This window comes from Corvus hawaiiensis, chromosome 26, assembly GCF_020740725.1.
Source record: "Corvus hawaiiensis isolate bCorHaw1 chromosome 26, bCorHaw1.pri.cur, whole genome shotgun sequence".
In the NCBI taxonomy this organism is placed as follows: Eukaryota; Metazoa; Chordata; class Aves; order Passeriformes; family Corvidae; genus Corvus; species Corvus hawaiiensis.
The window spans coordinates 45891364-45917841 of NC_063238.1; the positions used below are offsets into that span (position 1 = coordinate 45891364).

The window sequence follows — 26478 nt, forward strand, 5'->3', positions numbered from 1 at the left end:
ACCACTCTCATCCTGTCAGGGACAGGAAAATAGCAGAGGGGATGTGAGAAATGAGAGTGGGTCGTGCTGTGGTAGGTCTGTGCGGTGTCATCGTAGTGTCGTAGAGTCAGAGCAAGACTTAGGTTGGAAGGAACCTTAAAGATCATCTTGCTCCCACTCGATGAGTCTGTTTGCCTTTGATGTGGTGATAGAACCAAAAATAGTCAAGTCTCTCCTGCATGTTGCTTTTGTTAACCATCAGAGAATCCAAGGAATCCTCCCTTCCCAATCCCCTGGACATGTGGCTTCTGCTTTCCCTGCTCCCAGGTGCAGCCATCAGCAGGGATAAGGGCAGACTCCAAACGTGGAACACATTGCAGACACAGCTGGTTCCAGATCACAGGGGCAGGAAGGGGGCAGTACCTTTACAGGTGCACACCTGAGCACAAGTATCCTCACAGAGCAGGAGCAACAGCCAGCTTCTCCCTGGTCTTGCCCTCCAGCTCATCGGGGTTCAGTTTGCTGGTGGAACGTGCACATCGCTCCCTCACTCACTCGAGTAAATGCTCGTGTCTGCAGGTCTCCAGCCTCTGCCCCAAGCATCGAGGTCTTCGAGGCTTTTTGGTCACACCCCAAGCCTTTCATCCAGCTTCTGGGCCACTTCTTGAGTCTTCCCTTGGTTTGGATTCCTACTTGCTGGCTAGTCCAGCTTGAATTTTACCAGTAGCTCTCGCACATGTACCCAGAACAGAGTGAACTGGGCACAGAACATACAGAATGTGGGGAGAAGGCAGAGCAGATATAGACTCAGGCCCAGGGCTTGGCCAGACCAGCACTGACCAGCAGCCTCGTGTTCTCCACCCTCTGTATTTCCCCGTGCTTGTTCCTCACCTCCAGTCCTCTTTCTGGTCTGTTAAACATCCCATAATAAGTGCTGCATATTCCCACAACACCTCCTTCAAGCTTCCTGCAGCCACTTGGCCCTTTCCTACAAGAGATGTGCTGATACACCCCCTTATAATCTCCATTTCTTCTGCAAATCAGTTGCCAAGCTTGGTCGCACTTCTCTAACGTGAGTGATTCCTTTGGGTGATTCCTTTGGGTGATTGCTTTTGGCGATTGCTTTTGGTGATTGCATTAAGGATCCATCCCGGAGTGTCTGAGCCGTTCGTCTGTTACCTGCATTCCGTTAAGAGCTGTGCACCTGTGTGGTTAATTTATTACCTTTCCTGCTTGATGCCCAGTGTCCTGTGCTCAGCAGCCATTTCCCACGTCCCTTTCATCCTTCCTCTTCCTGCGGGCACGTGCCAGCTGCTGCCCTGACATCCTTCTGGGTCATGCCAGAGGTGTCCCTTTGGGGACAGTCCTCTCATCAGAGGTGACACTGTGGAGTTCCCAGGCCAGTACAGGGCCACTTGTGCTTCTCCTTCCCTGTCCTAAGGAGAGCAGTACCCACAGCTATAGGTGGGACAGGGCAGGTTGGGTGAGTGCTGGGAGTGTCACAGGGAGGCTGGACGCAGTCCTGTCAGATGGTGTGTGTCAGCTTAGTCCAGAAACTGCTCTCTGTGAAGGAGCTGGGGAGTAACAATATTTCTGGGAATCAGGCAGCAGGGAGTTGGGCTACAAAGCCCAGTTGCTGTGACTGTTACAGTCAGGTTGTTATTTCATGAGCTGATCAAACCCCATCTTGGCAGCTGCTGTTTTCATGTCTTCATCGTTCATTTTGGAAAGCTTTTCCAGAACCTAATGACTAGATGCCTTTTAATTTTCAGCTTCAACGTTTTCCTGTCAAGTTTTGTTTTGGGCTGTGTTCCCTCAGCTTGGCTCTCCTCAGGTTTCTGCCCCCTTGTACATCCATGGAGAGCAGTCATGTCCTTTCCGGTCCTTTGAGTTTCTAAGGAGTCTGTTTTAAATCTTAATTTTGTAGGAAAGGCTCTCTGTTGTTTCAAGTCTCTCTCTACCTGGGGTTGCTTTTAATGCCTTAGAGCTGGCATCTTCCCCAGGCTACCATGACCCTGCCCAGCATGAGCAGCCAGTGGCCCAGTGACCAGTGACAGATCTTGTCACCCATCAAATTGTGCCTTCAGTGTCCGTGTCTGGGCTCTGGGTGACTCATAAGGGCAGGTGGCTCAGTGTCAAGGCAGCAGGTACTTCGGCACATACTTGTGTTGTGGCACTGCTCTGGCAATCACTGTTTCTGCTTCTCCCATGTTGAGACATTTGGCTGTGGGAGGTGGAACATCACACCTGGCCTGCGTGGTCCCCTTGAGCACCATGTCAGTGGTGCTGCAGGGCACCAGGTGTGCAGGGAACGTGGGAAAGGGGCAGAAAAGCTGTCTAGGAAGGGGATTGGGGTCAGGTGGGAATGAGCAGGTGCCTGTGTCCCTTTGCCAGGTCAGAGGGAGCTGGGAGAGTTCCAAGGTGCTTTGGGGCACAGGCCTTTGAGCGGGAGCCACGTGCAGCAGGACAGGGTTCCTCAGGGGCCTGGCTGAGTGCTGGAATGCCGGGAAGCGCCGGGGTGATGGTCTGACGCTGAGTTTGCGGGTTGTTCTAGATCAATGGGGTAGACATGACAGAAGCCAGGCATGATCAGGCCGTAGCGCTGCTTACCGCGGCCTCCCCCACCATCGTGCTGCTGGTAGAGAGAGAGGGCGCGGAGCAGCCCGGCGAGGGAGACTCGCCCGGCGCGCCCCGCGTGCGCATGCACTCCCCCCCGCCGCCCCCCGGCCCCGGGGACAGCCCGCCCGAGGAGACGCCTGCGCCGCAGAGGAACCACCTCTCCAAAGGGCTGGAGGATCAGTACCCTATCGAGGTGAGCTTGGCGTTGGAACGGGAGACAGTGCAATCCTGCTGGGTTTCATTTGAAAGATTGGTGTTGTGATGGGGACCAGCCTGCTGGGTTATTGGAGCCTGGAGAAGTCATCGTAGAAAGGCTTGGGTTGGAAGGGACCTGAAAGCCCATCCAGACCCACAACCTGCCATGTGTGGGGACACTTTCCAGTATCCCAGCTTGCTCCGAGCCCTGTCCAACCTGGCCTTGAAAAAGGGATGAAGTAGTCACAGCTTATCTGGGCAACCTGTGCCAGGGCCTTCCCACCCTCACAGGGAAGGATTTCTTTCCAAGATCCCATCTAACCCTGCCCACTCTCAGGGGGAACCCATTCCCCTTGTGTTGTCACTCCAGGCCCTTGTCCAAAATCCCTCTCCAGCTCTCTTGGAGCCCCATTCTAGCTCTTCTCCAGGTTGCAGAGTCCCACATGGGGAACCCCTTTGTCCCGTGAGTGTTCACCTCCCTGACTCTGTGTCAGTGTTTGTGGTCTGTATGTGATATCCTTCATTCCCTTTGACACTGCTTCTTGTTCCCTCAAGGAAATTCACCTGGTGAAAGCAGGTGGTCCCCTGGGCCTCAGCATCGTCGGAGGCAGTGACCATTCCAGTCATCCCTTTGGGATTCATGAGCCGGGTGTCTTCATCTCCAAGGTAGAGTCCCAGGAGAGCTGCCCTGAGTCTTCCTGAGCTGTTGGATTATTGGGATTAAGGTGAAGGATTTTGATGAGTCCAGACGTACAGGATGGATTTGTGAAATAAAGGGGTAGGAGGGAGATGTGTGAAGGGTTGTACTGGATGTGCTGCTGCTGCTGGAGCCATCTGTGGGCATGTAAGAAAACCTATATAATCCATGCTGAACCCTTTGGAGGAATCCCAGTTAGCTTTTGAAATTACTGAGTTCATGTTGGCTTTACTTAGTCCTGGGGAGACACTGGCATTGCAGAAAGCCAGTCATTACTGGGAAAGGGCTGGTGGGATGAGTGTGTGACTACTGGTACACCCAGAACTGCTCTGCTGCATTCAGGCCAGTGTCCTTTGATCCCACGTTTCCATTCCAGTGGTGACATCATTTGCCATTTAGGGTCAGCACACAGGCTGGCCACTGTGTGCAGCCCATTCCCTCACAGTCCTGCACATCCGTGCTCATTGGAATAGGGATGCTGGATTCCTGCTGAGCCCTTTCTACTTCCTGACTTCTCTTGTCACTTGGGGATGCCAAATCTGACTCCTCTGACACCTGTGGCTTGTTAGGGCTTGGGAATTCTAGGAGTGATGCCTGCCAGATCTATTCCTTCATGTGCCCATGGTTTCTCTTGGAGTGCATCAGCAGGTCAATGAGGCAGGATTTGCTCTTCTCAAAGCCTAACTAACCCTTTCCCACCATTCCTACTTGCCCATGTGCTCACAGGTTTCATCCTTTCCTTGCTGACTCCTTTGTTTCACCAGGAACACAAGTTTGGTTATAGGTTTAGTCCCTCTGTAGCTCTCAGGAGCCCCTGTAGAGCACTGGGTAAGGACTGGAGTTGCAGTCAGTCCTGGTTACAGTCATGGGCAAAATAATGGCAAAACAGCACAGGATCGGTTCAGAGTAAATTGGGAATATGAGAATAACATAAAGAAATGCACCTCAAAGCACATCCCACTTCATTCTTCACCAGTGTTCCCAGATAAGTCACCTCTTAGGGAACTTTGCAGAAAAGGAGTCAGAGCAGGCCTGCAGGGTGTTGGAGGATGCCTGGGGACACAATCACATCTCCAAGGAGAGATGGGCTTCCCTTCTCTAGCTGTGTTAATGGTTCTCTGCAGGTCATTCCCCGGGGGCTGGCGTCGCGCAGCGGGCTCCGCGTCGGGGACAGGATTCTGGAGGTGAACAGCATCGACCTGCGCCATGCCACCCACCAGGAGGCCGTGAATGCGCTGCTCTCCAACGCTCAGGAGCTCACCATGGTGGTCCGGAGAGACCCACCTCCACCTGGGATGCAGGTGGGTTCCAAGTGAGAGGGCTGGGGGGGAATCACACAGGGTTGTTTCTGGAGGCAGTTTCTTACCGGGCTGGAGGTCTGGGACTAGGATACAACCAGACTCCTGGTTGGAATTTCCTCCTCCTTTGGCAGAATCCAGTCTCTTGTAAGTGCATCTCCAGCTGGGGAATGGTGAGGATCTCGTGCCGTGGCCATGCTGACTCTGTCATCAGAGAATGACGAGATATCAGATGTGAGCATGAACAGAAAAGGGCAGGTCCTCACCAACAGGAATAAACTGCCAGATGAGGGATGGGGCTAATTCAGGCCCTTTTCAGGGCATTTAGAATTGTGGTTGCTCGGAGGAGAGTTCCCTCAGCTGAACTTGGCCCAGAAACAGGGAGACTTTTCTGTGTTTCCAGGAAATATGCATTGAAAAGGCTCCAGGAGAGAAGCTGGGCATCAGCATCCGGGGTGGAGCAAAGGGCCACGCTGGCAATCCGTTTGATCCCACTGATGAAGGCATCTTCATCTCCAAGGTACCAGAGCAGTAACTGTGCAGGTTGGTGCTGTGCAGGCAGTGCCAGGGAGAAGGGTGATCCCTGGGGGAGCTGTTGGAATTCGCTCTCAGCTTTCACTGGTGCATCAGTTCTGGAGATTGTCCCTCTAGCAAAGGAGACAAATCCTTGTCCTTTCATATTTCCTCCTCTACAACAGCTACACAATTTCTTCTTTTATTTCCTGTTTGCCTTTGTTTTGCTTTGTGTTCCTTCTCTTGTGTTTTTTTCTATAATGCAAACTCACACATCTTTCCTTTTACCCACATTCCTATTGGTCCCCGTGTGCCTGTGGCTTCCTGCCCACTTAGACATGCAAGCTCTTTCCTCCTTCCATGGAAAGCCTCAGGAATTCGTAACCTTTTCTCCTGTGTCGTGCACTCCATGTGTAACTTTGTTCCTTTTTTAAGTGACTGTTTGTGTCACACGTACTTTTCCCATTACTTTTCCCCCACAAATAGCACGTTTTCTTGTTCAACTTATGCTTACCAGTTTATGCTCCTCCCAACCCTTCCCAAAAAGTTTTTATTGCTTCTTCTTTGCTGGCAGTGGAGCACAGCAATAAGTGGTGTCATTTTGGTCTTGCTGCTGACAAAGAGGACTCCGGCTGTTCACCTTAGTGTCGCTGGTTCCCTCTTTACCTGGTTTTTTGGGGTAGAAACTGGTATGAGTTATCCTCATGGCTGAAGACACTCCATAATTGCCAGTCAGCCCTGATAATTGATCACTGGTTGCTGTTAAGGCAAGGGAACACTCAGCATTTGTCATTATGTAACTGTTTTATCTGAGTTCTAAAGTTAAGAGAATAAATTCCCTCTTTCTGAGTGGCAGTTGCACGTTCACCTGGGACATTTGTAACAGCAGGAAAAGAAAACCTGGGATTATTCTAACTGACAGTTATTTCTAATAATTGGGTCTGGTTTTCTCTCCTGCAGCCTTACAGCATTTGGGGGTTGGAAGGTTCACAGTTTAGCCATGGTGCAGAGTTAGTTTATCCCATCTCCCCTCCCTGTTTTTCCAAATACTGGTTGTTTTAGCCTGTAGAGAACCAAAACTCTGAACTTCCCTGCTCTCCCTTGAGCTGTGTTAGTCCCCTCAACCTCTCTTACCTGTCCTATCCAGAGGGGTTTTCCTGCCTCTGATTTTCACGTGTATTTCTGGTAACCAAGAGACAAAGTGGTGCTTTTCCTCTTCTTCCTCTTTGCATGTCTGATCCCTGCCTCCTTCCTCCTTAGTTTGTCTTCATTTGCATTTCCATTGTGTCTCTCTCCCACCACAAAATGATTTCTCTTTCCATGCGATGCATCATGATGTGAGAGCTTTTCCTTCTCACCTGCTTCTTTCCTTGGGACAACACATTTCAAATTCACATTCTTTTATCTCACATAAAAGATTCTTCCACACCTGTTCCCTCCACCAGCCTGTACAGGTTCCTCCTTTTCTGCCCTTTCCGTAGTACTTCCAGATGCCTCCCCTGACTTGCAGCTGCGGGCTGTTGTCCCCGTTCCCTGTGTGTGCTGTCTGCTCCTTCCCCTCCATGGCCCCGTGCTCTCCCATCGCCTCTGACCTGCTCCAGTGACTCCCCACTATGTTCCAGGTGAGCTCCTCTGGGGCTGCAGCCCGGGATGGCCGCCTGAAGGTGGGGATGCGGATCCTGGAGGTGAATCACCAGAGCCTGCTGGGAATGACGCACACGGAAGCCGTGCAGATCCTCCGCGGTGTGGGCGACGCGCTCCTCGTGTTGGTGTGTGATGGCTTTGACCCCAAGGCTGCGGCTGCCATCGAGGTGAGGACGGGAGTGCAGGTGCCCTTGGAGTGACCAGAATCCCACCACATGGATCCCACCTCTTTCTTCACAGAATGCTGGATTTTCCTAACCTTTTGCTGTAGATTTTTTTGGTTTTTTGAGGTCCCAGGTTTCAAAGTCTGACCTATGATATGAACTGGAGGGGGTCTTCAGTCCAGAAAAGCAGTGGTCCCTCAGGACTTGCTCCTCCTGGTTCCAGAACAGTCCCACAATAGCACTGCACTGAAAAAAAAAAGTTTTCAAGATCATTTTCACTCGGTTATGCCCATTTTTTCTTGGCCAGTGTTACATTTATAATAAATGCTCTGGCTCTTTACTGGTATTCATCTTTCCCCACAGGGTGAAACTTCCCTGGAGAAATCCTGTGCCCTCTCTGATTTCTGTTTCCAAGGCTTAGCTAGTCAGCTTTTGTATTCTCCAGTAGAACACGAACACGATCCCTGCTCACCTTTATCCGCTTCTTGCACCTGGATCAATTTAAATTCAGCTTACTTAGACCTCAGGTTCCTCGAACAATTGTCAGCTGAAATGGCAGGGATAGATAGAGCTGGATGCTCTCAAAGTCTCTTCCAACCCAAACCAGTCTGGGATTCTATGGAATAAGGTTTCAAGTTGTTGAAAGAGTTCTGGTTCTGACTTGGTTGGGATTGTCCTGGTACTCTGTATCTGGGAGCCTGGAATAGGGAATTTTCGGAATGGCCCTCTGTGGGCTTCCACCAGGTGTGATTTGCCTCTTGCTTTGCAGATGTCCCCAGGAATCATTGCAAACCCTTTTGCTGCTGGCATTGGGCGCAAGAACAGCCTGGAGAGTATCTCCTCCATCGACCGGGATCTGAGCCCCGAGGAGGTGGAGATCCTTCAGAAGGTGTGTGCTGTGGCTGAACTGGGAGCGTGTTACAGAGTGAAAGCAGTTTCTGGAAATTTCTAGTGTCTCCCTTGGTGCATGCAGCCTGCAGTGTAATGGGCAGTGCACATGGCATGTGATCAGCAGGACCCAGCACTTGGATCAGGATCACGCTAGGATGGGCCTGTGACACCTTCATTGAGGTTCTAGATGCTGCAGGTGTGGAGAGAGCACTGGGTGAGGTGGCTCTAACTCTGCTCTCTCCTAGGAGATGGAAATGGTGAGAGAAGCCACTCAGTGGGAGAGAGAAGAAATGGAGAAAGTGGTGAGAGATTATTTGTGTAGCAGAATCTGTTCATGGCAGTGGCTCTGCCAAGCCTGTGAGTCCCAAGGAAGGTGTCACAGGTTATCTCTGCTTCTTTGTAGTGCCATGGAGAGCTCTGCCCTGTTGTCAGTACCATGGAAGTTCTGGATCTCTGCCCCGTTGTCAGTGCCATGGGGCAGAGCTCTGGGCATTCCCTCTCTGCAGTGCACTGCTCTGTTGCCCCGGCTGCTCTTTGGCTTTGCTGTACCTCCCTGTGCACCTCTCTGGTGATGCTCCTGTGATATTCACAAAGGCCACCCTTGTTACCTGCTGGTACCTCCTGGCCAAGCTGCAGCTTCAAGAAAAATGGCCAATGAGCTTGGAAGTCCCAAATTTACTCCGTTTTCTCTGTCCAGCACCCTGTGACTGACAGAGGTTTTGTGAGCAAAGATGAGAACACACAGCTCTGAGATGCCCTGAGTGGAGAAGTGATGCTGTTAATCAGTCACAGCTTTATGCTCCTTAGTTCACATGGTCATTTCTCTGCTTTGCTGTGAGAGTTTTGTGTCTCTGCCCACTGGTTCAGCCTTGCACAGAAAGAGAGTTTCACAGAAGTAGAATTTCACAGAAATAGATCAGCAGACTCAAGCCCCTTGAGGACTTAGAGTTTCCAGTCATCCCTCTTAAAATGGTAATTTATCCAGTCAGAGTTGTTGGAAGAAGAGGGAAAACTGAATTCTTCAGTGTTGTCAGTGGGAAATCTTCTCTCCTGGCAGATGAGTGTGTCCATTTTACAGGTGTTTAGTCAAGTTTCCGGTTCAGATACACCTGAAGTTTCTCTGGGTTCTCTCTGCAGTTGCAATTTCTGAGCTTGTTTACATTTGCTGCCCCACAAGAGCAGGGTGAGGTTGGCAATTCTGGATGGAAGTCAAAGGACCTTACAGAATGGTCTTCAACCTGATCCATTTGGAGACGTCCCTCATTGCAGGGCTTGGACTAGATGACCCTGAAAGGTCTCTTCCAACCCAAACCGTCCTGAATAATTTGCATAGGAGGGACCTCAGCATTTCTCTTGGTTCAGCCCAGAGCAGAGGCAATTCAGATCAGATTTAGGTTTTTCCTATAAAATGCCTCATTCCTTGCCTGGGAAGGAGCTCAGAGTGGTTTGATGTGGTTTCAGCCAACCTGATTTCATTGTGTTTCTGTTTGAGCAAAGGGTATTCCTGCCAGTTTTAATGTTGGCAGTTTATGGATTTGAATATGGATATATGGATTTAAATACATTCCAGGAGACTTCAGGTACTGTGGGTCAGTATCAGCATTCCTAACACCTGTGAATATAGCAAGTGTGGCCCCAAACTGTGCTGCTCGGGCTGAACAGGTGGCATTTGTCCAGGCTCAGGTAGAGAAAAATTTTGCCAAAATTTATACTGAGATTACTTAAAAATATTTGGGTCAAAAAAAACCCAGAAAAACCTTTAAGATTTGTGAAGTAGCCTTGGCCATATCTCATTTTAAAAAATGCTGATGTATTTTGGTGCCACTTCCCTTGATGTGCCAGGAGGAGGCAGCAATGGATGCTCCAGGCTCCTTGGACCTCCCGGGATCCTGAGGCCCATGGGCAAAGACATGTTTTTCTGCTGGGCCTTTTAAACCTTGAATCTGGGATTATGTCTCTAAAACTGGTTTTGATGATTAAATTTATCCCAGTGATGGAGCCAGCACTCCTTGGTGGCCACTGGAATACTGAAGGAAGTTCCCATCTCGGTGCCAGATCCCTGGTAATTTCTGTCACCATTTTTGGACCATTTTTCTTACTCTTCAATGTTTCATGTTCGTTCTTGCACAAGAGCAATAGAGACCAAACGTGTCTCCAGCCTACAGCAGGCTGTGAACTGAAAAACTGGGAGGAATTATTCCTTTGCTCTACTCATGGTAGAAGTTTTCAAACCCATTCACTGCTGACACCTCTTGTCTTCAGTTCTCTGATAATTCAGTTTCTAGTAGAAGTGTCAGTAACTCCGAGTCTCTGTGGACTGATTCCTGGAGCTCTCTCCTGGCTCTGTGGCTGTAGTTATTTTTCTAGTCTTAACCCAGGTCCTCCCCAGATATTGTCAGAGATGGATTTGGAGTGTGCCACAGCTCCATCCGGGCTGACTGGTGCTCCTGCCACTCCTCAGAATATGACCTCAGAGAACAGTCATGCACCAGATTAGTGTCACCTGGAACCTTCACCCTACAGAGAACTCTTGGCCAAAACAAGCACAACCAGATTCAGAATAAACTTTAAGATCCCTGAATATCCTTTTGGGAGTTGTGATCCTCCAGAGCATTAGTGTCTTCTCATGCTGCATGTTCTTGCTTGGAGGTCAAGGGGTGATGTGGGACAGTGGTAATCTGTAATGCATGGAATCTGTTTAAGAACAGGGCCCAGATGCTCAGCAGAATTTTCAGTTGACTCCCTCTAAGCTGCCTTCCACCTCCCATCCTCCCAGTGTCAGGACTTCAGGACCATGTGATTCCTGCTTGGGAGGAGCACCTGGGAGGGTTCCATGACAAGAGAAGGGAAGGATGCTGCTGTGCTGTCCCCAGGCCTGGCTCTGCCCAGAGGTGCTGGGTGACAAGTCAGAAATATCAGTGCACAGAAATCAGTCCTTAGGACAAGTCCCACGCTGTTCCCTTCCTCTTGCAGCCTGGGAGCAAGCCTGTGGCTGGAGCTTTTGGGATTAGTCACTGGTCACTCTCTAATGTCCCTGCAGTGCTGAGTGACTGCGGGCTGACAGCTGGTGCTGAGCTGACCTTGTGCCAAGACCATTCTGACCCTTTGTATTTGCATCATTCTGTATGTGATGCTATAAGCCAGCAAGGCCTGTGCTCTGTAGGTTTGTTTTTCCATTCCCTTCCAGCCTGTCCTGTCTGTGCTCCATCGAGGTGTCTCTTCCAGCAATGAGCAAACTCCTCCCCTCCCTTGGTGCTGGTATAGCTTACGCTTGGGGGCACTGTACCTCTCCTTACTTTCCCCAGGATTGTCCCTGCTGAGGATCTTGGGGACACCTGCTCTCACCTCTCACCTGTGGCACCCAGATCATCTTGTTCTGTCCCTGTCCATTCTGCTGGTGATAATGGTGCAAGTGCCAAATTCCAGCTCCTCCTTCCCCAGTCCCATTGTTCGTGCTGGGATTCTACTCCCACTCTCCTCGTGCTGGCACTGCACGTCTGTTCCCTCAGCAGTTCCTGCCCAGCATGTGTGACCTCTCTGCCTCTCTCTTGTCTCTCTGCTCTGGCTCTGTTCTGTCCTGTGGAAGGAGCGGATGCGTAGGGAGCGGGAGGCAGCCACGCAGCAGCTTGAGGAGGAAGCGGAGGTGAGCAGCACAGGGGAAGGGCTGGAGAGTCCCAGAAAAGGGCTACAGCTAGACTGGAAAGCTGGAGAAATCCCCAAAAAGAATTTGTTCCCCAAAGCTTGTGTTTTCCACTCCCTCCCCTAAAAGGATGTGGCTTTGGGGATAAGAGATCAGAACTGAAGAAGCGTGTAAGGGATTGAGGAAAACGGGCTGGGTTAGAAACTTTGGCTTCTATTTAGGCTTAGAAAGACAACACATGGGAAGCAAAATTGAATGAAGTTGTACAGTGTGTGTGAGTTAAGGTTGAAAAAAGAAACGGTAGAGGAATTGCAGACTTGCTTTCTTAAACATGTCCAGATCCAGCCGTTCTGGATGCTGTTGGAGGAAACGGGTAGGTATGGCACATTCTCTCCTCCATAAGGAAGTGGACATGGGGGCAGGAGGAGTGGAGGGATCTGAGCAGTAGTGGGTGACCAGGGGTCCACAGTGACACGTTCTCTGCAGGGTTTCTCAAGCCTGGCTCCTGCCATGAGTTCACATGGTTGTGTTTCAAACAATTCCAGCTTTTTCCAGGCAGTGGGAACTCTGACGAGTTTGGAGATAAGGCCTGGTTATTACTGGGGTGGTTCCCTTTTTATTGGTCTTTCTCATTGATTTAGTTGACTTTGGGCCTGACCTTTCCTGGTGTTTGTGTTTTTCTACCCCTCTCCAGAACATCCCCAGTGAACCCCTGCGCTTGGACTACCGGACCCTGGCAGCACTGCCCAGCAGTGGCCTGCAGAGAGGCAACCGTGGCGTGAGTGGGGGATGAGGGCTTCTGCGGGGGGAGGCCATGGGGGGCTGTGGAGGTAGGGGTCCCTGCAGGGGAGGCAGCGAGGGGCTGTGGAGGTGGGGGTCCCAACAGAGAAGGCCATGGTGGTTCCATTACCTGCCCTCCACCTGTGCCATGGTGTGGGACGTGACAGCATCCTTTGCAAAGCAAAACTGGGAAGCAGAACTGTGGGGGACTCAGGCACTGAAACAGGAGGTAGCTGCAAAAGAAAGATGGGAATAAGAAAATGAGGAGAGCAAGAGCCAGGTGGCTTTGCTTTTTGGGAAGGGAAGAGGCAAAGTTTGAGAAGCTGCAAAAAGCAGAGTTGGGAACAAGGCAGAAGAAACAGCCTGGTGGGAGAGAAGGGGCTGTGAGTGGGAGAATTCAGGGATTTGTTGTGGAAGGAAGAGGCTCCAAAAAGCTGCCAAGGAGGGAGAGAAAGATTTTTCCTGACACAGTGATGACAGTGTTGTGTGCACAGCTCAGTTGTAAATCCATGGTGGGATGATGTTTAGGAAAGAGGAGGGATGAGGCTGCTGAAAGTATTGAAAATAGGAAAAGTGTAAGGCCAGGTTGGACAGTGCTTGGAGCCATCCCTCTCGGGGAAGTGTCTACCACTGGTGGTCTAGTGGAAGTGTCCCATGGCAGGGAGTGGGACTGGCTAGTCTGCAGGGTCCCTTCCAATCCAAACTACCCTGAGATTCTATTAAAGCCAAGATTCCCCCAGGCCTGCAGAAGGTGAAGTGGCTGTGGCTGTGTGTCGTGATCAAGCCCCGTGGCTTGTGTATCCTGTTGTGTATTGTGACTCCTGCCATGGGCATTCCTGCCCTGTGTCCTGCCTGGCAGTCCCTCATATTTAGTGGCCAAGAGAAATTCCAGATTTCACAAACTTCACAGATTACAAATTTACCTCTCTCCTGTGTTGTTTAAAATCTCACCTCTCCATCTTTTCTTCCTTTTATCTTTCCTGCATCACCCCCGTTCTACCGGGTTTCTGCCTGCTCCTTCACACATCCTCAGTCTTTTTCCTTTCCTCCTGTTGCAGCAAGATCTCCGTTTGCTGTCATCATCCCATTCTGCATTCCCATTCCGGTATTTCAGGATCATCTCTTTCACCTTTCCTGTCTCCATCTCATTCCATGCAGACAGGTCTCCTCTCCTGTTCCCTTTCCTCTGTTACTCCAGGCCTTACTCCAATAACAGCTCTGCTTTGGCTCCAGCTCTGCCTCCTTTTGTTCCCACACTTCCCAGGTTTTGGTTTTTCCCTTTTGCTGTTCACAGAAAAAAGCAGGATCAGGAAAAGGTTTATTTTTAGCATCTCTGAGTGTAACTCAGGAGCTGGAAGAGGGGGAGAGTCAGCCCCAGGCAGCAGCTGCCTCCGTGCGGGACAGCTCGAGTGTGGTCCAGAGCAGAGCAGCACTGTGGGGCTTGTGCCTTGCAGCCGGTGTCAGCCTGGGAATGCCAGGCACGGGAATGTGGGGCTGAGCACGCCGGAATGCCATGGTGATGGGCGGCATCTATAAATGTCCCATCACAAGGAAGGGTCCATGGGTGCCTATGTTTGTGCAGCTGTCACCAGCCCTGTCTTTGCTCTGGTTTGAAAAGTACATCTGCCTGGATCGTGGAGACGGGGAGGTTCTGGTGTAGGGAGAGGGAGGTTCTGGTGGTCCTTCAGGAGCTGCCCTGGCTTGTTAGGTGACTGCTGGAAGACTCAGCCAGGGTCAGTCTGGCCAGTGGAAGAGCAGGCAGGTCAGTAACAGATCGTTTATCTCTGGACAACCTACAGAGGACTGGTGCTCTTGCCCTGTTCCCATTGTGGTTTTCTTTTTCTTCCTGCCTCCAGGCCAATTCTCACCACATATGTTCTCCTCTAAACAGTGACTGGGTGTCTTTTACTGCTGCATAGTTCCCCGTGAGGGAGCTGCAGGGAACAGTTCCTGTCCTCGCCATGGGACACGAAGAGCTGTTCTTGCTGTGGAGCAGGAGGAGGTGCAGGTCCATCTGTCCACTGTGGAACAGGAGGTGTAGATCTCTCCACTGACCAGTGTAACTGTGGGTAGAATTAGTCATAAGGATTCTCCAAGAATGGTCCCCAGAGAAGGGAGCAGGTGGTTGTCTGTCTTGGATCGATCTGTGTTGCTACATCTGGGTCCCTTTGTGAGCAGGATTTAACAAAGGCTGGTGAGAGGCCTGTTCTGTTTGTCCACTGTTCTAAGCCAAAGTGAAAACTCCCATTGGAAGCAGCCTGGGAATGCTGGTTTGAGTGATGCTCTTTGGCCATGCACCCAGTGCACTGCAGCATCTGGATAGAGGCTGTAGCTACCCTGTTCCTGGAAGTGTCCAAGGTCAGGTTGGATGGGACTTGGAGCAACCTGGTTTAATGGAAGGTGTCCCTGCCCATGGCAAGGGGGTGGAACATGATGAGTTTTCAGGTCCCTTCCCACCCAAACCATCCTGGGATTCTGTGACTCTGACATTTCCCTTACAGAAGTGAAAGAGCTGTTACAGTCTCTATCTTCTGCATTGAACAGGAATGAAAGCCAGACCCATGAGGGACTGATCACAGCAAAATGGTTCAAGTCCAGTTTTGCTTTCTGGACTATGAGAAATGGAGAAGATTTGACATATCCCAGTACCAGGTCACCATGGTTAGTTAATTAGCAACCTGTGCTTTCTGTTCTGAATCTATTTCTCTTCAGTTTCTTGCCATTGATTCTTTTTTTTCACTTGTTCATCGGATTTAAGATTGGATTTCTTTCAGTGCCAGGGAGGATGCAGGGTAGCACGTCTGTCTTGTCTGCAAGCTGGGAAAGCACGCTGCATTGCCTAAATTTTTGCTTACCCAAAATAGAAATTGTGGCTTGTCTGACAGGAATGGCCCCAGTGAGGCTGGGGAGGGAGGAATCCCGCACGAGGACACACTGCAGCAGGAGCTGGAGCTCACAGCAAGACACAGATCCAGCCCAGTTCCAGTCGGGTCCAAGAACAAAACAGGGATTGAGGCTCCCCACTGACTGTCAAGCATTATGGCACTCTGGGGAAAAGTGGTTAGAAGTAGGGTTTTTACACTGAAAAATCACGTAGCCACAACAGCAGAATTTCTCAGGGTAGCACAGGCTTCACTGATGAGGAAACACGATATGAGCCAGGGCTCTGCCAACCACAGAGGTTGGGTTGGGGGTTAAGGGAGGGCCTCTGAAATTCCTGAGCCTCCCAGCTGCCATTGTAGTCACCAGCCCACCCTTGAGAGCTATTTTGGTGACCACTGCCATGACACAGGACCAGAAGAATGTGCTCTGAGCGGGAGAGGTCTTTCTGCTCCCTGGAGGCACTTGGGTGGAAGCTTTGGTCTTTGCTCTCTGACTCTCACTGCTCCCCTAAGGAAGGCTCTGGCTGTGGTAACAAACTCTCTTCTATGGCATTAAGAGGAAGGGTCAGGGCTTCATTTGGGCTGCGTGCATTGAGCCCCAACAGAGCTGGGACTGCCTCAGTCCTGCCATCAGCAAGAGCCACCCAAAGGGTCTGTGCTCTGTCTGCTGCAGTGAGCTCTGGTGTTTTGGGTGTGTTGTGGTGCAGTGGGGCTGTTAGAGCATGTTCACCTGTGCAGGTGTGGTGGAAGTGCAGGGAGCGGGTGTTGTGTGACTGTGTGGCAGCGTTGGGGTGACAGTAGAGGCTGGGCTGTAGGCGGTGGGGCTCAGTGAAGTGGGGGTTGAACTGGATGATCTCCAGAGGTGCCTTCCAACCCTAACTACTATTCTGTGATTCTGTGCACTGAGGTGAGCGGGGGGGAACGTGTGCTTGTACAGGTGCTGGAAATGAGTTTGGCTGGGGAGCAGCTGCAGGAATGTGTGTGAGTTGGAGGAGCGCAGGGAGTATCTGTCAGTTCCCCAGGGTATGTGTGCATGGCAAGGTCCTCTCCTGGAAGTGACATTGGGGGTCACAGACTGGTGGTAGAGCAGGAGAGAGGGTCGGGATGGTGTGTGGGCATTAGCACTGGAATTCTCTCCCCTGTCCTTCAGCAGCTGCTCTGTATTTTCTCCCTCCTCTTCTTTACTCTGTTCTCCTTATTTCTCTCTGATCCTTCTGTTTTCCTCTCAGCCTGTTCAGTGTGCTAAGCCCAGCTCCAGCATGGAGGGTGACTGCGCGGTGCTGTCCCTGCCCACGGCATGGGACAGCCGGGAAGTGTCCCCGGACCCAGCGGCAGGCGCAACCAGGCCCCCCCGGCACCCCACGCCTCCCCACCAGCACACGAGCGGGGCAGAACAGCCCCAGGGAGACAAGCAGGACCCCGTGGGGTGTCCCTTGTCCCAGGAGCAGCTGCCAGAGACGCCAGAGTGTTTGATCGACTCGCAGCCCATCCCCTTCAGTGAGAACCCCTTTGTGGTGGCCAACCGCAGGGGCAAGGCCACAGGCACGGCTGGCCTGGGGGGGCCCCCCCTGGGCTATGGCAGGGGGGGTGTGCTGAAGACCAGCCTGTACTCCAAGGCAAGCAGCGTGTAGCGTGTGGCATGCACTCACACAGTCGAGCCACTGCACCCTACTAAACCCCGGTGCCGGGCAGCACGGCGCCCGTGGGCCGGTTCCCCCAACCTGTGTGCCCCCAGCGCTGCGTACAGGGGCCATCGGTCCCCAGCGGTCCGTGTGTCATCCTCCAGCCACTAATGCACTGCCAGGCCCTGCTGAGGGGACAGGATGGCATCTGTGACTTCCCCGCTGTCCCTCTGGGTCTGGCTGGGAGCAGTGGCGTCCCTGCCTGCTCAGCTGGCAGCAGGGAGCTGGCAGGACTAGTAGAAGATCAGTGCTGGTGCCACAGTTCCATTCCTGGGCTTGAACACAGCCCTTCCTAGACATCTGAAAAGCACAGTTGATCCGCAGCCCAGGAGCTGCTCCTCCAAGGGACACTATTCAGTAGATTAAGACTTTGGAATTTCAAGGGAGAACTTTGCTTTCTGCTCTGGCAATCTGTTTGTATTTGACATTCCTGCTGTTGCACAGGGAACCTGTGGTGGAGCACAGACTAGATCCAAAGATACCATCCTCCAGATGAGCACCATGTTGCTCTCCTCTTCTTCCTTTTTCAGCAGCCTTTTGGGAGGTCTGAAAAGCAAAACAACTCCACATAAACAGCCCCATACACAGGGGATAAACCAACCAATCAACAAACCCAACCCTCAGCTATAGTGATCTTGGAGGTGTTTCAGTTCCTTGGTAGGAGTTCCACAGGTGTGTAGCCAGGTGAGCTTAGAGCAAGGTATCTGGAATCTGTGCTCCAGTATAAACTTCAAGTCACTTCAGGCTTGGTCTGTCAAAACACTGTTGCCCAAGACTGACTTGAATCAACTGAGCATGTGTGTGGCTGTGGTATTAGTGACTGGGAACTGTAGGTTTGCCTAAATAGTTCCCTAAATCCCAGATGACCTGCTTCTACCTTAAGGCATTTGAAATACTTCTGAAACGTGCTCCTCCGTTCCACAGTCAGAGTGCAGGTGGTTCCTGGGACGCTGCTCTCTGCTCAGCTCTTGGGCCGGGCTGTTGGCTGGCTCAGCCAGAGGTTCCTCTGGAAGTGAGGAGAGCCCTGTCTCCCTCCAGCCAGGAATGGCTTTTTTTGCTCAGTGTCTGTGCAGCAGGAGGTTTGCCTGCACCGTGACCCTGCCTGAGAGTGCTGTGAAGAGTCAGGAAAGAGGATTCCGGGGACACGCTGTGAGGCAGAGGCTGTAACCTGATCCAGCTGGCCTCACAGGGCCCTGGGATATGGTCCTGGTTCCAGTGTTTAACATCATTCTCTTGCTGTTTCTGGTGCTTTTTGGCATGTGCCAGGTGCTGCTGGGCCCTGCTAAGCTTGCTCCCTGGGGAAGGGCCGTCGCTGGGTGTCCAGGGTCTCCCACGCCTCCTGGGGTGTACAGACCCCCTCCTGCTGCAGAGTAACACTCAAGCTTTGTCTTGAGCTTTGTCTTCTCTCTTTCAGGCTCCTGTGGGCGAGTCTGGGACAGGAAATTCCAGGCGTGAAACCCCCTATTCTCCCAGTAATCCACAGGTGAGACTGTCCCCAGGACAGGTGATATGGGAAAGGCAGGGAGGCACTTCAGGGATAAAGGACAGAGGTAGCTGAGGGCAATTTCCATTCTTGAGAGACACCCTCAAGGTGGAGGGGATCCTGCGCAGCAGGCAAGCAGAGAGCAAGAGAAGAACTCCCTCCTTCTAAATGTCTCAGAGAGCCAGGATGGTAATTAGCTGGTCATAAATAAGCTCTGAGGGGTAACTTAATTGCAGGGTGATGAGGAGGGGCTACAACATGTAGTTGTGAATTTTTTGGGAATGGTCTCACCAGTGCCTTGTGCAGAGATTCTTTAATTCTGGCAACTGGTATGTAGTAAGAAATGGAGGAGTCAGGATTTGGAAAATGATCTTGGGTCTGTAAACCAGGGCTGCCCACTGCTGCCCAGGCTTGCAGAGGATCCCTGGTTCTGTGTGTGACACTGGAGGTGACCCACGTGAACTGTTGGGCAGGAGGGTCCAGCTGCAGCCAGTTTTAGGTGACCCTGCCCTCAGGGAGTGATTTGCTACAGCTCCTTGCTCAGAGGGTTTTCCTCTGGAATGGGAAGTGTCTTTAATTCTTGTGACTCCTGATTATTTTTTCTTTATAAACGTTACCTTTTCTCCCTGGACATTCATATTCCTTATATGATCTCTGAACTTTCCTTTTCAATATCTGAGTCTTTGATCCCTCTGTCCATCCCATGGCAGGAGGTGTCACAGCTCAGCTGAGCCTTTTGAAGTTAAATGAACTTAAATAGATTTTTAAATTTTCCCTTTACAGTCATTGTCTACTACTGGGTTTTATGTTGGGGGCTGGAGTGAACTGCCACTCGTACTTTGTTCTCTGTCCTTATTCATTTTGGGTCTGTTGCTTTCATTTTGTAGTCCAGCTGTTCTCCAGCTGCTCTCCCCACCAGCTCTGGCACTTCCCTGGTCTTCAGTGAACCATTTCAGTTCTCAGAGCTGGACAGGAGCTCTTGAGGTGAACAGAATCCCCTTGGGGTGAGGTGACTGCTAACACAGGCTTAGGAGAAGGGTCAGGACCATGTAGGAAGCAGTAGGAGCAGCACTTCAGTCCGTCTTCTGCTGCTTCTCAGCCTGTCTCCCTCAGTTCTTGGATCATTTAGAACTGAGTGTTCATCAGGAACACAGCAAGATTAGAAGATACTGTCTGTTATAGCTAAACTATTTCAATGCACTTTGTTCTAGCTGTGTTTCCCTATTTGCATTTCTGACAGCAGCTGGGTTATTTTTAAGTTTTCCTTTTACCACAAGCGTCAATTTTCTTTGAGATCAGTTTTCACAGAATCCCAGCATGGTTTGAGTGGGAAGGGACCTTTGAGACAATCTCATCCCAGCCCCCTGTCATGGGCAGGGACACTTTCCACTATCCCAGATTGCTCCAAGCCCTGTCCAGCCAGGGCTTGGACACTTCCAGGGATGGGGCAGCCATAGCTTCTCTGGACAACCTGTGCCAGGGCCTCACCACCCTTGAAGGAAACAATTTCTTCCCAAAATCTCATCTAATCCCATCTCTGGCAGGGGGAAGCCATTCCCCCTCGTGCTGTCACTCCAGGCCCTTGTCCAAAGTCCCTGTCCAGCTGTCTTGGGAGCCCTTTAAGGCACTGGAAGGGGCTCTAACGTCTCCCTGCAGCCTTCTCTTCTCCAGGCTGAACACTCCCAGATCTTTGTCTGAGGGTTAGGAGTCTTGACCTTCAGATTGTTGCTCTAGAGCAGAAGCTCTGAGGAATTTTGTCTCTTATTCTCTGGCTCCATCTATTTTTAATGTTAATTCTTTGGTTTCAATATCTTGTAGTCCAGCCGGAGTTTATGGGCTTATTTCAGAGAATTCCTTGAGGGAAATGGAATCCTTTGTCCTGAGTTGGCATTGTGATGGTCATGCTTGGCCTCAAGTTCTGCAAGGGGGTGGGGGGAGGTAGGAGGTGTTTGTGGTGGATCTGTGTGTGCCAAGCAGGGCAGAGGGGCTTCCCCTGTGGTGGGGACCCTACCAGCTCCAGCTGCTGCAATCTCTCTGCTTCTCTCCTGCGGAAAACCCAGTCTCTCCGTTTTCTCTCCCATTCTCTCCCCCGCCGATGCCCCTCTCCAGGTGCCCGCAGCCCCCCGGCCTCCTCACCTGGCCGGCAGGGAGACGCGCTTTGTAAGTGCTGTTGGTGTGCGGTGTGCGCTGCTGCTCCGGCTGCTCCCGCTGCCCGCGCCCCCTCCTCTGGCCCCACGTCCCCGTGGGGGCTTGGGACTCCCCTGGGGCTCCCCCGGGGCTCACTGGGGGAGCAGCACCCTGATGGCACCCGAGGCACGAGGGGCTGCTCCCCGTGCGTCGCTGCTGTGATGGCACCTGCGAGCGCTTTGGGGAGGAGCTGCGGTGGGATGGCTTTGCTCGGGCTCGGGGGCAAGTGCGGAGGGTGGGGATATGCCCAGGGAATGTGCCATGGGCCAGGAGCAGGGGATGTGCCCAGGGACCAGGAGCTGGGGATGTGAGCAGGAGACAGGAGCAGGGACTGTGACCACAGGCCAGGACCTGGAGGTGTGCCCAGGGACCAGGAGCAGGGGCTGTGCCCATGGGCCAGGACTATCCAAGAGCTGGGGTCAGAGTTTGGAGATGTGCAGAGAGCTGCAAGGGCCTCCTTACATAGCAGAGGTGCTGGGAGAGGCTCTTGGAGGTGGGCTCTGGCCTGTCCTCACCGAAGAAGCAGGTATGGGGGGGCAGGGGTTCTGTGGGACCTGGAGCTCCCCATACAAGGTGGGCAGTGGGGCAGGGGTAAACTGAAGGCGTTCAGGGTGGACTCCAGATTTACCCCTGTATTTCTGTTTGCAGGCTTCCATTAACTTCATTACCTCGCAGGATGACAGTAAATCAGTGAGTACAGCTGCCGTGAGTCCTGACTGTGGTGTCCCTGTGCATCCCCCAACACATGCAGCTTGTCTCTTCCTCCTGTTGGCTCCTACTCTGTCTCCTCCAGTCCTCCACTTTGCCTCAAGTTTGTACAAATGCATCAGGTCTTAAATATGGTCCATCTGAAAACCCAACACAACTGTTTTTGCAGCTTTTACTCCTGTTTTGCCTCGCAGCTTCACCTCCTGCAGGTTTTGCTGGCTTACCCAGTTGCTGCTGCCGCTTTCTCTAGTTGAAGATGCTTTGTTCACTTTCACACAACATCCAGCAGTGGTGGTGACATCTAGAAGTTTCAGACTCTTGTCTCTGCTCCAATAACTGCATTTCTAGTCAGAGCTCTGACTCAGTCTTGTTCACTTCCATCCACAGCTTCTGCCCATTCCCATTCCTGGCTGATGTTTCCCTGCTTCCATCCCTGGTGCTCACATTTTCCGAGCTTCGTCACACTTACCATACCCTGCAAACCCTTGTAGCTGCTGCTGGTATGGCAGGTGCTTCCTTGTGTCCTGGCCTTCTCTGTAATCTACTGGTCCTGTGTAACCTTTCATTGGCTGAGTCTTTTTGGTGTTGGCTCCAAGAGCTCTCCCTGCCAGCAGCTGGAGCAGGCAGCACAGTGGAGGAAAGGAGCGGGGGTGCATGGATTAGCAATTTGTTTATTCACCTGCATGGCAGACACCGCACTGCCCTAACTGCTCATTTCTCTTCTCTCTTTCTCCCTCCTCTTCTCTTCCTCTGCCTTTCCCCATCCTGTGCTGGGGCATTGGCATGAGCAGACCAAGCCTGGCGTCATTCAGCCTCTCTCCCGCGTGCGACAAAGTGCTGCCTCACACAGTGCGGAGGAGGGGGACAGCCCCAACCCCTTCCAGCAGCCCGAGCCATGCTTCAGGATCCACAGCTCTGTAAGTGGCCTGGGGTTTCCTCCCTGAAAGCCGTGTGTCTGCCCTGGGTGGCTGTAGTGCCAGTGTTGTGGGGGCAGGACACCCTCCCAGAGGTGACTCTGTGCTTTGATGACCACGTGCCTGAGCTAAGGCTGGTGGTGTCCATGCACCAGTCTGGGCTCTCTGAGAAGGAGCCCACATTCCTCACAGGCAGAGCCAGGTCAGTGCATCCTGTTTATTTCTCTGGGCCTCCCCAGCTGCCCCATGGCTCCATGACCCTGTCCCAGGAGTCTGCGCTGCTGAAGCTTTTGTGGCCAAAATCCCCAGACCAGATACCGGTTTAGAGCCATATCTGTGAGGTGTTGAATTCTGTGGAGACATAAATCTTACAGAACCTTTGTTGATGTCTGGCACCTTGGAGCAAAAGCCAATACCATCCTGCCAATGGGTTTTATGGTTTGCAAAATGATTAGTTTTGAAAGGTTCATATTCCTGGGGCTGTTTGTTGATGGGAGAGAAATTTCGGGTATTTGGTCTTTGTCATGACAGAAGACATGTGTTCCTCCAATATAAAAGTGGAAGGAATAGTGGAAGGTGTCCCTGCCCACGGCAGGGGGGAAGGACTGGATGGGCTTTAAGTCCCTTCCCACACAAACCATCCTGGGTGAGATTCCATGAATCCAGCCCTTCTCTCCCTACTGGAGCTTGTACAATGTGATACCAAAAGAGACCTGGTTTGCAGGCAAACAGCTGTACAGGATCCATGGGATTGGACAAGGTTCACATTTTACAGTCTCTTCTGATCTCACTGTGCTGTCCTCCAGCCCATGCAGAAGGAGTATCATCAAACAGCATAATTTAGCCCTAGTGCAGGACTAAGAAGAACCAGAAAGGCCTGGAAATGGATTAGTGCAGCTGGAAGGTTGGAGGGGTGAACAGCTAAAGGGGGTTTACTTTCCAGCAGAAGGAAGGTTGTGGTGTCATTGCCCCCCACTCCTTACATTTCTGTGATGCTTTCAGCAGGTGACCCCAGTGCTGCTTCCCCCCAGACGTGGCAGGAAGGGTCACAGGGAATGTGGGTGAGGAAAGGACCAGCAAAGACAGACACAAGCAGTAGGAAGGTCCCCTCAGGGCTTGTCAGATGTTTCTCAGTAAGTTTAATTCTGCAAAGGGAAAATTTGAGATCAAAGGCAGATCTCCTCCAGATCACAGATCCCTGGATCAGATTGTGGAATCACATGGTGGTTTGGGTTGGGAGGGACCTTAAAGACAGGGACACCTTCCGCTAGAGGGAATCTTGTTCAGCCCTAGAATCAGAGTCAATGTGTAGCTGTCCTGTTCTAGCCCAAAAAACCCTGATTCAGGTAGGCACTTGCTGGTTGAATTGGGTGGATATCCTCAAGGACTGGGACAGCAATGTGCCTTTGGCCAAAGGATCTGTCACAAGATTCTTATCAGCTCAGTGAAGACCTGTGCCACTCCTCCTTCACCATCCAGGCAATAGAATGGGGCTGTGATCCTTGTGCTGCTGTGTGTAGTCTGTGTGCAGTGCTCTGCTCCTCGTGTTCCTGCCCAAGGCTCAGGAGCAGCCTTCACAAGGCTTACACATTCCTTACATGTTCCCTAACATATTCCTTTCCATATTCCACTCGTCAGGCTCTGCGGGCCAAGAGCTGGGCTGTGTTTCCCCCGTGTGGGTTTTTCCACCCCACCTGTGCTCACCTTTACCTCCTGTCTGTCCCTGTAGCAAAAACCATCGCCACCGTCGCCACCCTCCCCCGACGAGGTCCCCATCAATGTCAAGCAGGCCTACAAGACCTTCGCAGCCGTGCCCCTGTCCCACCCACTGCTCGGGACACAGGTAACTCGAGCTGCTGGGGGTAACATCAGCACAGGTGCGAGCTGCCAGAGGTGAGAAGGGAAGGAGGTGATGATTTGTTCCCTCCAAAAAAAGCTGCTGTAGAGGAGGGATATGTTGAGGTCCTGTGGAAGTTGGAGTCTGTTCATGATGCAGATGGGTCATCCTGGCAGAGTCCTGTCTGTATCAGGTCCTGGAAGCTCATGGAATCTCATGGCGTTGTTATTCTCCCCAGACATTGGGGTACTGATGTACAACCATGCTGTTCTCATGCAAAGGAACTCTGAAATTCCAAGCAGGGCCAGTCTAAACCTGTGCTGAAATACTTTTGAATAGATTTTGATCTTCATTGTAACTCTTCCTTTTCCCCTCCACGTAGTTGAATCATGGTACAGTCTGGGCTAGGTGAGGCCATGGAGGTCATTGCCTCAATCCCCCATGCAAAATAGGGCAGCCTTGGGTGTAAGAACCATAGAATCCTGGAGCATCCTGAGTTGGAAGGAACCCACAAGGATCATCGAGTCCAGCTCAGGACACCCCCAGGAATCCCACCATGTGCCTGAGAGCCTTGTTCAAATGCCTCCAAAGTTGTAGGAGGTTGCTCAAGCCAATCCACTCAAGTTCTGAATTGTGAATTAGTTTTTGGAGTATGTTTGGATAAAGCCAGAGGTCATCTCCTTGCTCTCTTTTTGTGGGTCCTTTCAGTTTGTCTAATTATAAAACTTTCTTCTTTTCCATAACTCATTTGCAGTTCTCAGTTTATTCCTATGGATTCCTGGTTCACAGATAGATTTTGTGGATCAGTTTCCTCCCCCTGTACTTCTACTCATCCAGTATTCTGTTACACATCCCAGTTTATTACAGATTTCGTTCTTTCTGATGGCATCTCTGCTTCTTCAAAGTAAATTTTGGGCGGTTTTGTCTTTGATGTAAGCAAAGTGTGAGTGAACTCCCGCCAGCTCCTGTGAACCCCCTCCAGCTCTAGCTCAGCCCCTGCTCCTGTTTTGTGTGTGTTTTTCAGTTTCTGCCCTTTCAGAAGTTGTCACACCATGTTCTGTTTAACCCTCAATTTAACATAAATCCTCATTCCTGATCGTTGTTAAACCTTGTTAAGTCTGTGCGAATTCTGGGACAGTTTCAGGAGCCTGTGTCATCTGGTCTGGCCTTGGGGACACATGGCTGGAGGATGGCTGGGGAGTGGCTGGAAACTTTCTTTTTAGAACATGCCTGTTTATTTCTGTTCTTAGGAATTGTCTGGTCAGAGCAGCACAGAAAACACCAAAATGGCCTTGGAGGTGAGCGCTGGGGCTGGAAGGAAGGTGGGAGTCATGGAGGCTGTGGATGGGGAGATGGGGTCACAGTGTGGGAGGGCTGGGGAGGAGGAGGAGAACAGTGTGGGGCAGGTGGCAGAGTAAGGGTTGGGGTGACATTGGGAGGGTGCCATGGCTGGGTGGCCTGTGGGCAGTGGGTGTGGCTGGGTGACCCATGGGCAGCCTGGGGTGGCTGGGTGACCCATGGGCAGTGGTGTGGCTGGGTGACCCGTGGGCAGTGGTGTGGCTGGGTGGCCTGTGGGCAGTGGATGTGGCTGGGTGACCCATGGGCAGTGGTGTGGCTGGGTGGCCTGTGGGCAGCCTGGAGTGGCTGGGTGGCTGGTGGGCAGTGGTGTGCCTGGGTGACCCGTGGGCAGTGGTGTGCCTGGGTGGCCTGTGGGCAGCAGTGTGGCTCTTGCAGATGGCCACACACAGCCCTGGGGGACAGCACAGCCCTGAGCAAAGGTCCTTCCGTGAGAGGCAGAAGTATTTTGAGATTGAGGTGAAGCAGCAGCACCTGGACAAGCCTCCCAAGCGTGTGTCCTTGGTGGGGGAGGATGACCTGAAGAAAATGAAAGAGGAGGAAGGTACATAGGAATATGTGCACAGAAATTTGTCCTGTTAAGTGATTCCTTTCCTGTGGAAATGCAGCACTTCCAGAAGCCCATGGGTGGTTACTGTAAGGCCTGGGAATAATTTGAAGTAAGTGAATGTTGAAGAATTCTGTGAATGTTCCACTGATGCTTTCTGGGTTGGTGGAAGTGCTGTAGTTTCAGGGTGTCCTGTATCATGAAATCACAGAATGGTTTGGGTTGGAGGGACTTTAAAGCTCACTCAGTCCTACCTCCTGCCATGGGCAAGGCCACATTGCATTAGACCAGGTGGCTCCAAGCCCAATCCAGCCTGGCTTTGGACACTTCCAGGGATGGGGCAGCCACAGCTGCTCTGGGTACCCTGTGCCAGGACCCTCACAGGGAAGAATTTCTTCCCAACATCCCATCCAACCCTGCCCTCTGGCAGTGGGAAGCCATTCCCCCTTGTGCTGTCACTCC

At 51.8% G+C, this 26478-nt stretch overlaps 1 protein-coding gene across 25 annotated transcripts in view; it reads left to right on the forward strand.

The window, feature by feature from the left end:
* Window positions 1-26478, forward strand: part of SCRIB (scribble planar cell polarity protein) — a 98592-nt gene that overhangs the window by 52167 nt on the left and 19947 nt on the right. For 9 of the 25 annotated variants that reach the window (XM_048329254.1, XM_048329247.1, XM_048329258.1 and 6 more), the window contains 17 exons: window positions 2534-2791; window positions 3349-3459; window positions 4615-4791; window positions 5192-5308; window positions 6924-7112; window positions 7879-7998; window positions 8246-8302; window positions 11587-11643; window positions 12335-12418; window positions 16532-16918; window positions 18399-18467; window positions 20577-20627; window positions 21303-21344; window positions 22154-22279; window positions 24006-24119; window positions 25364-25411; window positions 25848-26013. In XM_048329254.1, coding sequence (XP_048185211.1) covers window positions 2534-2791; window positions 3349-3459; window positions 4615-4791; window positions 5192-5308; window positions 6924-7112; window positions 7879-7998; window positions 8246-8302; window positions 11587-11643; window positions 12335-12418; window positions 16532-16918; window positions 18399-18467; window positions 20577-20627; window positions 21303-21344; window positions 22154-22279; window positions 24006-24119; window positions 25364-25411; window positions 25848-26013 — 2173 coding nt within the window. The remainder of the gene's footprint in view (window positions 1-2533; window positions 2792-3348; window positions 3460-4614; window positions 4792-5191; window positions 5309-6923; window positions 7113-7878; window positions 7999-8245; window positions 8303-11586; window positions 11644-12334; window positions 12419-16531; window positions 16919-18398; window positions 18468-20576; window positions 20628-21302; window positions 21345-22153; window positions 22280-24005; window positions 24120-25363; window positions 25412-25847; window positions 26014-26478) is intronic. The other 16 variants (XM_048329245.1, XM_048329269.1, XM_048329251.1 and 13 more) reach the window with 15 other exon arrangements.